This window comes from Mastomys coucha, unplaced genomic scaffold (genome assembly GCF_008632895.1).
Source record: "Mastomys coucha isolate ucsf_1 unplaced genomic scaffold, UCSF_Mcou_1 pScaffold9, whole genome shotgun sequence".
NCBI lineage: Eukaryota > Metazoa > Chordata > Mammalia > Rodentia > Muridae > Mastomys > Mastomys coucha.
The window spans coordinates 34,094,914-34,107,192 of NW_022196915.1; the positions used below are offsets into that span (position 1 = coordinate 34,094,914).

The following is a 12,279-nucleotide window of genomic DNA, read 5'->3' on the forward strand; positions in this document are numbered from 1 at the left end:
AAAAAAAAAAAAAAAAAAGAAAGGAAACAACAAAACAACTAAGGGCTGAGAAGTGGCTCAAGTGCTTACAGCTTTGCAGAGAAATCTGAGTGCAGTTCCCAGAACCCACAGGCAGCTCACAACCACCTGGACTCTAGTTCAGGGGAGCAAGGCTCTTTGTAGCACCGAACACACATGTGCGCTAATATGTACAAATGCAAACGACATTTGCTGCATGTTCCATTTGACAAAAAATAAAGCTTTACAAAGGTAAATAAACTAAATAAATACTATTTACAGGTTATAATGAAGTCACCTATTAAAAACAAAAATCATTAGAAACGGTGCCTAGTCTATGGAGCAAATTCCATGGGATGGCCAGGGCTACACAGAAGAACCCTGTACCCTACACATTTATGATGACAATAATTCACAGAAAATCCAAAGTTCTGAAGAACTCTTCTCAATACTTCTTTTGCGATTTATAGTTAGCAGACTTTACTAGCTAAACATAGTACAGGAAAAACACCAGAAATATAAGAGAGGCAATTGTTACCCCTTTCAGGGAAGTGCTTATTATTGAGCCTATTGGTGTATTAGTGTTGTGTCTGTGTAAAAAATACAGCTTACACTTCTGGTCTTAACTGGTTCCAATCACAAGTGGGTGTCAAGAAAGCGTTGGCACTTCTAGGGCTCAGGGGAGCCACCTGGTAGGTCTTCAGACCACATGGGGGCTGGAAGACACAGTGCTTGGGGGCAAAGGACCTCCGCTCTTTCCCTTTCGCAGGGGCTGTCTCAGGCAAGCTTTCCACTTCTTGGAAGCCTCCACCCAGATCCATTTCATTTGTCACACTGGTCTGCAAATCCAAATGCCTTTCTTCACGCTCAACTCTGGAAGGAATGACCTAGGCAGAAGCAAGCAGAACAGAGTTGGAATTTCTCTCCCAGGACTATATCCAACCATTAGCAAGGAACACAAATAACAAGGGCAGCTACAAGAGGCAAGGTAGACAATGCGATGGCTGTGCTGACTGGAATGCAACAGGATTCAACTTTTGCCCACACCAAAAGTGGTCCAGTCTGGTCACCTTAATGAAAAGGCTGAGCTCAGGCATCCATTGCTGTTTCCATGTGGCCAGCTCCCTCAGGACTCCACAGCTACAATGAACTGTCCCCCCTTGAACTGTCTTCCCTTAAGCAGATTTGGTCAGACATTTTACCACAGCAAGAGGAAAAGTTCCCATGAAAGCATCCACATACATAATTTGAGACAAAAATGGAAACACTTAAAAACATATACAGGAGGGCTCGGGACCTGGCTCAGTACTTGAGAGGGATTGGTCTTCGGAGAACCAGAGGAGTCCCAGCCCTCCCCACCGTCTCCAACTCCAGCTCTATCTTTTTAAAAAATGTACACTTGAGCTGGGCGGTGGTGGCACATGCCTTTGATCCCAGCACTTGGGAGGCAGAGGCAGGTGGATTTTTGAGTTCGAGGCCAGCCTGGTCTACAGAGTGAGTTCCAGGACAGCCAGAGCTATATAGAAAAACCCTGTCTCAAAAAAAAAAAAAAAATGTACACTTGAGATCAGAAGGTTAGCTATACTAAACCAATGCTATAATTCAGAGCCAGTCCTTATCAAACTATACCTTGTAGATATTATAACAAATAAAAATATATTAAAACTAAAATGGAAAAATCCAACTAACAAAATAACGTTTTTATCAAAATTACATGGATCATTGCAAGGCTTTGAGAATGAGAAACCTAGCATTTATTGACTGACTCATTTCTAGAGGACCAAACGCTTTGTAGAAAAATGACTTTGGGTTGTGGGAGCTGGAGCAATGGCTCCATGGTTAAGAGCACTGGTTGTCTTTCCAGGACCCAGAGATTCCTAGCACACAAGGAAGCTCACAACCACCTGAAACTTTCATCCCAGGGGTCTGACTTCTTCTTCTGGCTCCTCAGGCATCAGGCACACAGATGGTACAGTCATATATGCAACCAAAATGCCCATATACATAAAATAATTAAAAATAAATAACTTAAAAAATAGCTTTAGGTTGTAAATAATAAAACAATGGTTCTCAGTGTGACATGTTGAGATCAACCAAGTTACATATTCTTCCAAAGGTAACTTAGCTGCTACTTGATAGTTAGACATTTAAAAAAAATGTTTTGACTCATTATTAATGAGACTCAAACCAAGGTATTTCACCCTGGATAAGAGTCTCAAAGGCCAATGTGTCAGTGTAAGTAAAATTTAACTAATAAGAACATTTAGAAGAATAATTATTAAAAACACATTTTACTGGTGTGTGTGTGTGTGTGTGTGTGTGTGTGTATGTGTGTGTTTGGTGTGTGTGTGTGTGTGTTCGGTATGTGTGTGTGTGTGTGTGTTTGGTGTGTGTGTGCGTGTGTGTGCGTGTGCGTGTGTGCGCGTGTGCGTGTGTGCTCGTGTTTGGGGGAGTGCACACCATGCCACGGGTGAGGGTAAGAACACAACTTCCAAGGGAATCAAACTCGGGTCATCAGGTTTGACGGCAAGCACCTTTACCCACTGCGCCATCTCCCTGGTCCCATGAAACAAATCTTAAATCTTAGTAACTCTTCCTTTAAAACCCAGTTGGCTTAGAAAGATTCACTCTCCGTTCCTCTCCTTGGAGGATTTTTATATTTGCTATTCATTCAGTAAATCTCTAGACAGGTTTCTTACGTTTCAGCATGAGCTTTTGCTTTCCTTACAAGGGTAAAGTTATAGCATAAGCCAAGGAACTCAATCAAAATAGTTCCTTTTTAAAACAAACAAACAAACAAACAACCTTCTATGTGTGGAGGTCAAAGACCAACCTACAGGAGTTGGGTGTCTCATTCCTCCCATGTGGGTTCTGGGAATTAAGTTAAGATCAGGCTTGGCAGTAAGCATCTTCAGCTGCAGAGCCATTTTGCAGGCCAGGTACTGTTTTTTGAGGATCTCATTCCTAGACTGTCAAAAACCCTGGCTTACTGAATTCTTAACAGTTCTAGGAATCCCATGTCAGACACTGGGCAATGACACAGGCCTGTACTCTACCTTCTCCGGCTTGCCTTCTGCTTTTCTGGCAGGTCCCCTTCTACTTGGTCCCACTCTTTCTGATCCGTTCTCTAAAACAGAAAATAAAGTAGCATATCCACTTTACCACAGTCAATGTCACATATTAAAGTACTAAATAATCTGGCAAAGTATAAAACAGAACAAAACCAGGGACACATGCCTCCAACGTTTATGATTACAAGTCACAGGACAAAGGGACAAAAACCAAAAGAAATTTCCCGTTAAATACAAACCATCTTTCCAAAATAAAAAGAAGTGTTTCCTTTCTCTTTTTCTGATTGCCAAACACATACTTACTATAAAAAGGAAACACATCCTACTGCCAACACTAAGCCAGCCAACCTAAACAGACAGACAGATGCACAGGCCTCTAACCCCAGCACTTCCTACGAAGCCTGAGGTAACAGGGTCAAGAGTGCAGTCTAGCCTCAGCTACATGGTGAGCCCTTGTCTCAAAGAAAGCGGTTTCAGAGCTGGAGCGATGGCTTGTGTTAAGAGCAGGGACTGCCCTTCCAGACCATGAGTGTCAGCACCCACACGGAGGTTACAACCATCTAGAACTCCAGTTCCAGAAGATCAGATGCCCTCTTCTGGCTTCCATGGGCACCAGTCGCACAGGATACACAGACATGCACGCAGGTAAAACCCATCACATAAAGTACAACTAAATTTCAAAAGCCAGCCAGAAAGAAACCAACAATAGCCTGGTGCAGTCGTTCAGCTGCAATGCTTACTGTGCACGCAAGAACCTGAGTCTGAGTCTGGGTCCAGGACTCCTGGAAAAGCTGTAAGCTGCAGCGCTCATCTGTAGCCAGTGCTAGGGATCCCTGGAGCCTGACGGTCAGCCAGTCTAGCTGCACTCTCAAGCTCCTCCAAAAGCAAGGTGAAGAGTAACGGAGGAAGATGCCCACTGTCGACCTGCAGCCTACACACCCATACACCATACACATACACACATCCTGCACTCATGAGTCCATTACCATCATACTCCAGCATGTATTTCCAATACTTTTTATATTATTAACACATTATATGTCAGGGCCACGATCCTTTTTTTCTTGGTCTTTATAAACTGTATTACTGTATATGTGCATGCAGATAATAGTCTTTTCTCACCATTAGTGGCTCTTGTGACTGGCTTTCTTGTAGTAGATGACACTGCTGGGGCCACCTGCTTGGCCCTCTGAGTAGCCGCTGATTCAGTTATTTTCCCTGCATAGGCACTGAGCGGGACAACTGGGAAAAATCATATAATCAGATGCCTTTTGTCATTCAAGTGTCATTCCTAGGGCAGCACCAACTCCATCATCATTGCTAACAGTCCTACCTTTTTTCTCTCTGTCTAATGTTTTCTTCTCAGAAATCTGTCTCTGGCCAAATTGGGTTGCATGAGGAACAGCTCTGCTACCAGTCTGTGAAGAGAATAGAAACTCTGTCACTTAACTGCATAATAAATCAAAGCACACTTCTAACTTGTAAATCCATCAGTTCGAGACCAGCTTCAGTCAACAGGGAGTTTCAGCAGAACCTGGACTACGTGTGACCCTGTCTCAAAAGCAAAGCCAGAAAGGCATGATGATGTCACATGCCTTCCATCTCAGCACCCAAGAAAAGAGGCAGACGGATTTCTCTAAAGTCCAGGCCTGTCAGAACATCAAAGTGAGACCCTGTCTCAAAAAAAGTAAACAAAAAACATAAAAAATTTTTTGCCTTATATGCTCATTGGAGAATCCTGAAAATACTAATAAAAACATTAACTGTGGCTTTCTTGCCTGGAAATCGGGCCTCATTGTGTTGTGAGGCTGGCCTCAAACTCCCGTACTTAAGCTATCACCCTGCCTCAGCCCACGAGTAACTGTGCAGCCAGTGGTCTGGGCACCATGGTCTAGTTATTTGCTCAGTGGAATAGAATAGGCCTAACAAACACAGACCCCCAGCCTCTATAATTCTCAACACTCCTAGAGGAAAAAAAAAATCAATAGCAAAAACCCCTCAATTTTACATTTCTCCTAGGAACAAAGTTTTTTTCCTGGGCTTCATTCACTTCCTTAAGGCCATACCCTACATATAGGCACCTCAGTAAGGTTTCCTGGACTGTTCCTATTAAATGCTACTCAGTGCCTATGCTTACTGTAATCTCCCACCTGACATACTATATATGCCTCAATTTTATTCCTAGGCCCACACTAAGATCCATAAAGCCTCAGCATTTTGATTAGGATGTATGTAGCCCAGGGGCTGCAGAGCATTCACAGGAATGTGGTGGTGACTCCAATCTGTTAAAAACGAAACTTAGGCTCTCTTACCCTCTTTCTTCTCTGCTCTCTCCTTCCCTCTGCCTCTCCTACTCTCTTTACTCCCTTCCCTGTGCCCTGAGTAAACTCTATTCTATACTTAGAGAAGCCAGAACTGTGTCTCCTCCCTGCTTGGTGCTTTCTGCTTTGATCTGCAATGCCTGCACTTGGAAAGCATGGCTGCCGCACAGACGCAAGATGAAGCCTTTTTTGAAGCACAAAGATGAAGCCTGGGACAGGTCACAGAGTGTTTACGCAAAGAATGCTGGGAGTGAGAGCCTCCTTGGCATCTGGCCACAACTGCTCTAAGCCATCACTAACCTTCATACCTTCAAGTCTGATAAATACATCACTATGCTTGCACTGGTCTCAGGCTTTAAATGGAATTATACACTTTGAGGGGGAAAAGTACAATGTCTCCTTTAGTAGCAATTATCTATACACAATGATACCTTAGCCTGCTCCATATGTTCTTTGGCCTTTGATCTTGTAATCCGCCCAGGATACGGAAAAGCCTTTAAACAGCCAAAAGAAGGTCAATTAAACAAACAAAAAACAAACAAACAAACATAAAACACACTGGCAAAATGTATTCCACGTCTCGGTTTAAAATTTAAATTTTATCCTTAAAAATTTATGGTATACAGATACTTGCTAAGTTAAGTATCAACTTTTTAGCTCCAGAATTAAAAGAATCGTTTGTCTACTTCAAGTTGAAATCATAAACGGACCTTTGCTGGCTCAGCTTTCACACCCCTCTGGTCTGTGACAAGAAAGCCGGGCGCAGCGGGCCTGTAGAGACCCACTTTGAACACTCCACGTTTGGCTTTCTCTCGCTGTTCTTTCAGCTTTTGAAGCTGCTTTTCTTCTTTGTATTTCTGGAGGAGCTGCTTCCTTTGATCACTCAGAACCATTTTCACTGACCCTAAAGGGAGGTGGGTGTCAAACAACAGTCCATAAAACATTTCAGACAAACTATCCCAACAACTTTCTAACAGCACACTATGTCTAACTTCATTTGCTAATAAATGCTTTTAATCTTCAACTCTTTAATACAGTTATTTCACGTTCTAGTCATGCTGAAATTATATTATGTATGACTTCATTTGCTCAACTTTTTAGAAGTATTGATATACTGATTACTTTAGGCTAAATCACTCAAAGAACTTCAGGTAGAGCCATTTCATTTGCCTTTTCCTATAGGCAACGAGCTTGAAAAAATTCTTTGGGTGTCTTTTGACAGATGGCTACCATCCATCACTTGAGAGGCTGAAGCAAGAAGAACGCAGGTTTTCTTGGCCAGCCTGGCATTAGCAACACTAGGCCAGACAGAGCTATCTATTGAGACCTGATCTCCAAATCCAGAAGGTTCTTTTGGGAGCTGGGAGTACAGTTCAATGGTAAGGCATCTGCTTAGTTGCCTAGCATGACTGAGGCCCTGAGTCCAATCCCTAACACCCTGCCTACAAAATAATACCAAAGCCAATCCTGGGAAGGGATGTCCTTCACACACAAAGCCCAAGACGACACAGCCTTCCTTACTGGGGCTGCAAGGATCTGAGTAGCCCCACAGCTTTACCTCCTGGGCCCAAATGCATCGCTCGGTAAGAGAGCTAGGACTTAGACCCTCACAAGCCTACAGATCTTTGGACTAAAAACCATTATACCCTGGGCCTTCAGATTTCATTCTCTTTTATCTGAGTACACTGTAGCTGTCTTCAGACACACCAGAAGAGGGCATTAGATCACAGTGCAGATGGTTATGCGCCACCATGTGGTTGCTGAGAATTGAATTCAGGACCTTTGGAAGAGCAGTCAGTGCTCTTAACCCCTGAGCCATCTCCCCAGCCCCAGACTTCATTCTCTATATGAAGGTAATCCTTCACCTCCAACATACATTTTATAAGCAATCTGTGATTGGCTCTTGCATTAATTTGGTTCTTAGGCCCTCGATGAGCTCGTTTTTACTTATTTCAAGTTTTTCACTTATTCCTAACCTCCATGTTTTTCTATAGTGTAGAAATTACATCTAAGGGTTTTATTAGACTCAAGCTCAGTCTTTGAAGTAAGACTATGTCTTGGATGATACTTCCACGCTCTTCTGAACCCGTTCCTTCCTCCACATCCCCCCCTTTTTGAGCCAGCATCTCACTAGATAGCCCTGACTGGCTTTTACATGCTTTCGCCTCCTGAGTACTGGGATTAAAGGCATAAGCCATCACGTCAGGTCTCTTTACATGCCTAACAGGCATCATAGCCTAAGCGTGTCCAGCAGCACGCTATATTTATATATTTGTCCATACAAATACATATATGCATATGTACATGATTTAAAAAGAGACTTAGCAATTTGAGAGCGGGCTAGGAGGGTCTGGAGAGATGGCACCTGGGAAGAACTGGAGGAAGGAAAGGGAGAGGCAAAAAGGAGGTAATTCTATTTTAGTTGGAAACATTATCCTTCAAAAAAAAAAAGCCATTTAACATGTCCAAAATTGAATTTTAATTTTTACAATACCCTTCCCTAAAGCTGCTTCTGTCTTCTATAATATTCACTGCATATTTTAGTTGTACTCGGACCAAAAAAAAATACCAGTCTTTCTTTCAGAACTCTCCGATTCCAGACCTTTATCCTGCCAACGCCCTCGATAGGCATAGGCTGTTGAGTTTCCCTCTCCAAACAGACTACCACACTATTCACGTCAGGTCAGAAGGCACAAAAACCTGGAACTGCTTTGTCCAGTTCTTGTCCCTCACACTTCTTCAGAATCACAGTGATGAATCTGGAAGAAAGCTGGCCTTGGCCCCAATACCACCTGTTACAAAACCGGTTCAAATGCACTGGGTGTGCATGCCACACTGATTCTAAAAAACACTATAAAACAAAACTTCTAGGGCCAGGAATAGAGCCCCTAGATTAAAGTGTTCACTAAGCAGTCCTAACACCATGAGTTTGATCTCTGCAGCCAACGTAATGTAGAAGGAGGGAAACCCTCTGACTTCCGCATGCTCAGAGGAGAACCTGTGCCCACGCAGCGCCATCCCCTCCCTCACTTACCCTTGTTCTGTATTACTGCCATTCAGTTCTCACACTTGCTAACTAAAGAGAACAAACTCAGCCTCCTAACTCCAGGTGAGAGGGAAGCCGTTCCTCTAACGGATCCACCTCTAGGCTCCACCTCTAGACCTCCTCTGGCCATCTGGACACTATTCTCATTGTTTTGATCCTTTTTCTAAGACTATTCTCTTTTGCTTATTCAGTTCTTTCTTTCCTTGCGGCCCCAAACCACTTTGGTCAAATTGTGTGAATGATCTCTTTTCTCTAGGCGACTGGTGAAATAGATTTCAAAGGTTCTCACTGAGTTATTTAGAACAATTTCCTTTGATTAGTGAAGTCCTTTAACTTCCTGCCCAGCCATTTTTTTTTTTTTTTTTTTTTACTATTTATCTGGTGTGACCGCGCGCGCACGGTCAAGTGCTAAGGGGTATGTACATGTGCCACACCCATGCAGGCGCCAGCGAAGTTGGACCCCCTGAAACCTGAGTTACAGATGGTTGTGAACCACCACACTAAGAATTGACCCCAGATCCTCTGCAAAAACACTGCTGAGCCATCTCTCCAGACTCCTTTACTCTCAAAAGTACTTACATTTACAAAAGACCCTTCCTTACTTGTTTTGGAGCTGGCCTTTTCTGGAGCGACGTCTTGTGACGTCTCGTGTATGTCACCAAGGTCTCTCCCTTCCAGTGTGACGTTGACCTCCTTCAAACCGAACTGCCTGTTTCGCTCATATACCCTGTGTCTGTTTTCCTTCTGAGACAGCGACTTTCTGTGAGCCAAGCTGGTTCTAATCATTTCAGTGCTCAAATCTTTCCGAAGCCGATTGGCAAAACGTGACACCGGCATCCTGCAGAAGAGGAGACACAGACACCAACGTAAATGGACTTTCATTTTATCATTTAAAAAAATTAAAATCTCAGGTCAGGCTGTGGTGGCTCATCCCCCTTAAAGTACCAACACTCAGGAGGCTCAAGTGAGCCAATCGTGTGAACTTGAGGAAAATAGTAAGCCACTCTCTCAAAGAGCAAAATAAGTAAACTAATAAAAGCAACCAAGACTTCAGTCTGTCTCCCACACCACTCTGCACTCCCTCAAAACAAAAATATTAACACTCACAGTGGAATAAATATAGTAAATAGGAGAGTAGAAAAGTCACCACAGGTTGGGCAGTGGTGGCGCACGCCTTTAATCCCAGCACTTGGGAGGCAGAGGCAGGTGGATTTCTGAGTTCCAGGCCAGCTTGGTCTACAGAGTGAGTTCCAGGACAGCCAGGGCTATACAGAGAAACCCTGTCTCGAAGAAAAAAAAAAAAAGTCATCAGATGAGATACCACGGCCTATTTGGAGGTCATGAGTAGGAAGCCGCTCAACAGATTGAAATGAAGCAGAAATAAACTATAACCTAGAATATAGACAAGAGGCAGCACATAAGTGGGAACAGAGAAAACCAGCTACATTACAGAACACATCCTCAAGCTTCCCCTGGTGGTGAGTAAAAGAACCTTGGCATTTCTTCTCAACTCTAAAGCAACAATGGTTTAGGGAGATGGCTCTGTCCAGAAGTCCAGGCTACACCACCAAGAGGACCAGAGTTCATCTCTGACACTCATGTAAGGGCCAGGCACAGCACTGCAGTAATGCCAGCGAGGCCAGGGCAGGGACAGGCAGCTCCCTGAGGCTCTTCTACCATCGAGCCTAACTCAAGCAAGGAGCCCCAGCTTAGGGAAACACTAGGTCTCAAGAAAATAAGGACGATGCCTGCTGTTGGCCTCTGGCCTCCACATACACACCAGCATGTACACACACCCAAAGACACAGCAACAGCAACGGGGAGGCAGCCACAGAAGGCTCAATGGAGTTCAAAGCCAGATTGGGCTACCCAGTAAATATGGTCTGACCTTCATTCCAGCATCACCCTACCTCGATGAATACACTCCTGCGACTCTAGGACCTGGCTGCCTGTTAAATACAGAGACCACAGTTGGAAAACCAAAACAATAGGGCCTACTCATGGTCAGTCTCCAAAGGAGACTGGTAGGAGCTTTGTGAAACCTTGTTTTAATCCTCTCCCCACCACAAAAGAAAGAAAGGAAGAAAGAGAGAAAGAAAGAAAGGAACCAAGTCAAACACAACCACTAGAGAAAGAGTTTAAGAAAAACTTGTCAATATGGTTGTCTTAGGGTGTCAATTGCTGCAACGAAAAACCTTAACCAAAAAGCAAGTTGACGAGGAAAAGGATTACTCAGCTCACACTTCCACATTGTTGTTTATCATCAAAGGAAGTCAGGACTGGAACTCAAGCAGGCTGGAACCCGGAGGAAGGAGCTGATGCAGAGGCCACAGAGGGGTGCTTCTTACTGGCTTGCTCCACTTTCTTACAGAACCAAGGACCACCAGCCCAGGAATGGCTCCCACCCACAATGTGCTGGGCCCTCCCCCATTAATCACTAATTGAGAAAAAATGCCTTACAGCTGGATCTCATGCAGGCCTCAACTGAGTGAGGTTCCTTCCTCCCTGATGACTTGTGTCATGGTGATGGGTCAAATGGACCTCTCATGTCAGCTCCCCTGCCTGTGCTCTCGTCTTAAGATTCTCAGGGTAATACTTACAGAAGGTTAAAAAGAAATGGCAGTGTCTTTAGGAAAAGCAGAATCCTCTGCCACTTCTGGGCTCTTTTGAGAGGTTAGTAGCATACAGGTCGGGTAGAGTCTCATCTCTAATACGTAGTCAGTGCTATAGGATAATCTACTACATTTTTCATGCCAATTTTCCCCAAAGGCTCTTTTGTTGTTTACGTATGTTAATCTGTGTGTGGGTAAATGCATACTGGCATCCAGAAGAGGGTGTCGGACTTCTTGACGCTGTAGCTACAAGGAGTTTGTGACCTGCCTAACGTTTGGGTGCTGGGAAACTAACTCTGCAAAAACAAGTGTTGAGCCATCTCATCTAGGCCATTTTTAAATTTTTTCGAGACAGAGTCTCATGTAGCCCAGGCCATTGTCGACCTGGTATGCAGCCGCGGAGGACCTTGAGCTCTTGTTCCCACTTACCTGAAGCAGTTTCTGGATCCACAGCAATGCCGCCACCACACAAAACTCTTCAGATCCGCAGTAGGAACACTCGGACCCGCCCTTCGCCGAACTGAAACTTCCCGCTGCCAGACGCTGATTGGAAGGACTTTTGCCAACACTTCCGGAAGCTCCCGCCCCTTCCCCTCGAACGAGGCTTGCGATAGGTTGGTTCTGTGCGAGATTTAAATTGTTTGGAAGGCAAAGGGTTGGGAGGGGGAGTGCGAGGAGTGAGGCGGTAAAAAAACTTGGCGGGGAGGCGAGGCTCCAAGCTCAGTGGGGCAGGAGGGCCAGAGGAAGTCCTCTCGTCGCCTCTCCAGGCCGGTTTTCTTCTTTCCTTTTAAACGGTTTTTTGTTGTTGTTGTTGTTGTTGTTGATTTTTGTTTTTAATACAGGGTCTCACTATGTCTGGGAACTCACTATCTAAACCAGGCTAGTCTCGAACTTACAGAGATCTTCCAACCTGTCAGGCTTGGTCTCGAACTTACAGAGATCTTCCAACCTGTCACAGAGTGCTGGGATTAAAGTCTGAACAACTACGCTCAAAAAAGAAAAAGGTTTTAGTAGGGTTAAACGAGATCATTTATTCCATTTCTGCTGCCAGCTGACGGCAAAATGAACAGCTGTGTTAGAAATCAACTGAGAATCAACAACACACTCATAAAAGAAAGTGTGTATCCCATGAGATATCAAAACAGAAAGCCTGGGCCAGTACAGCTGTGCTGACCTTGTGTTTGTAGACTGATGGGTATCCTGTAGACACTGGGAAGGTAAATTAGGAAAGC

The 12,279-nt window shown here is 44.2% G+C and overlaps 1 protein-coding gene across 2 annotated transcripts in view; it reads right to left on the reverse strand.

Annotated features, from left to right (window-relative positions):
• The window catches only part of Dlgap5 (DLG associated protein 5), a 30,385-nt gene extending 18,781 nt beyond the window's left edge, over positions 1 to 11,604 (reverse strand). The window contains exons 1-8 of one of the 2 annotated variants that reach the window (XM_031361890.1): positions 11,477 to 11,604; positions 9,038 to 9,273; positions 6,100 to 6,293; positions 5,821 to 5,883; positions 4,402 to 4,486; positions 4,191 to 4,310; positions 3,054 to 3,124; positions 610 to 884 (exon numbers count right to left, since the gene is read on the reverse strand). In XM_031361890.1, the coding sequence (XP_031217750.1) occupies positions 610 to 884; positions 3,054 to 3,124; positions 4,191 to 4,310; positions 4,402 to 4,486; positions 5,821 to 5,883; positions 6,100 to 6,293; positions 9,038 to 9,272 (1,043 nt within the window). In that variant the 5' untranslated portion in view covers position 9,273; positions 11,477 to 11,604. The remainder of the gene's footprint in view (positions 1 to 609; positions 885 to 3,053; positions 3,125 to 4,190; positions 4,311 to 4,401; positions 4,487 to 5,820; positions 5,884 to 6,099; positions 6,294 to 9,037; positions 9,274 to 11,476) is intronic. The other variant, XM_031361889.1, reaches the window with a different exon arrangement.
• Positions 11,605 to 12,279: the final 675 nt, after the last annotated feature.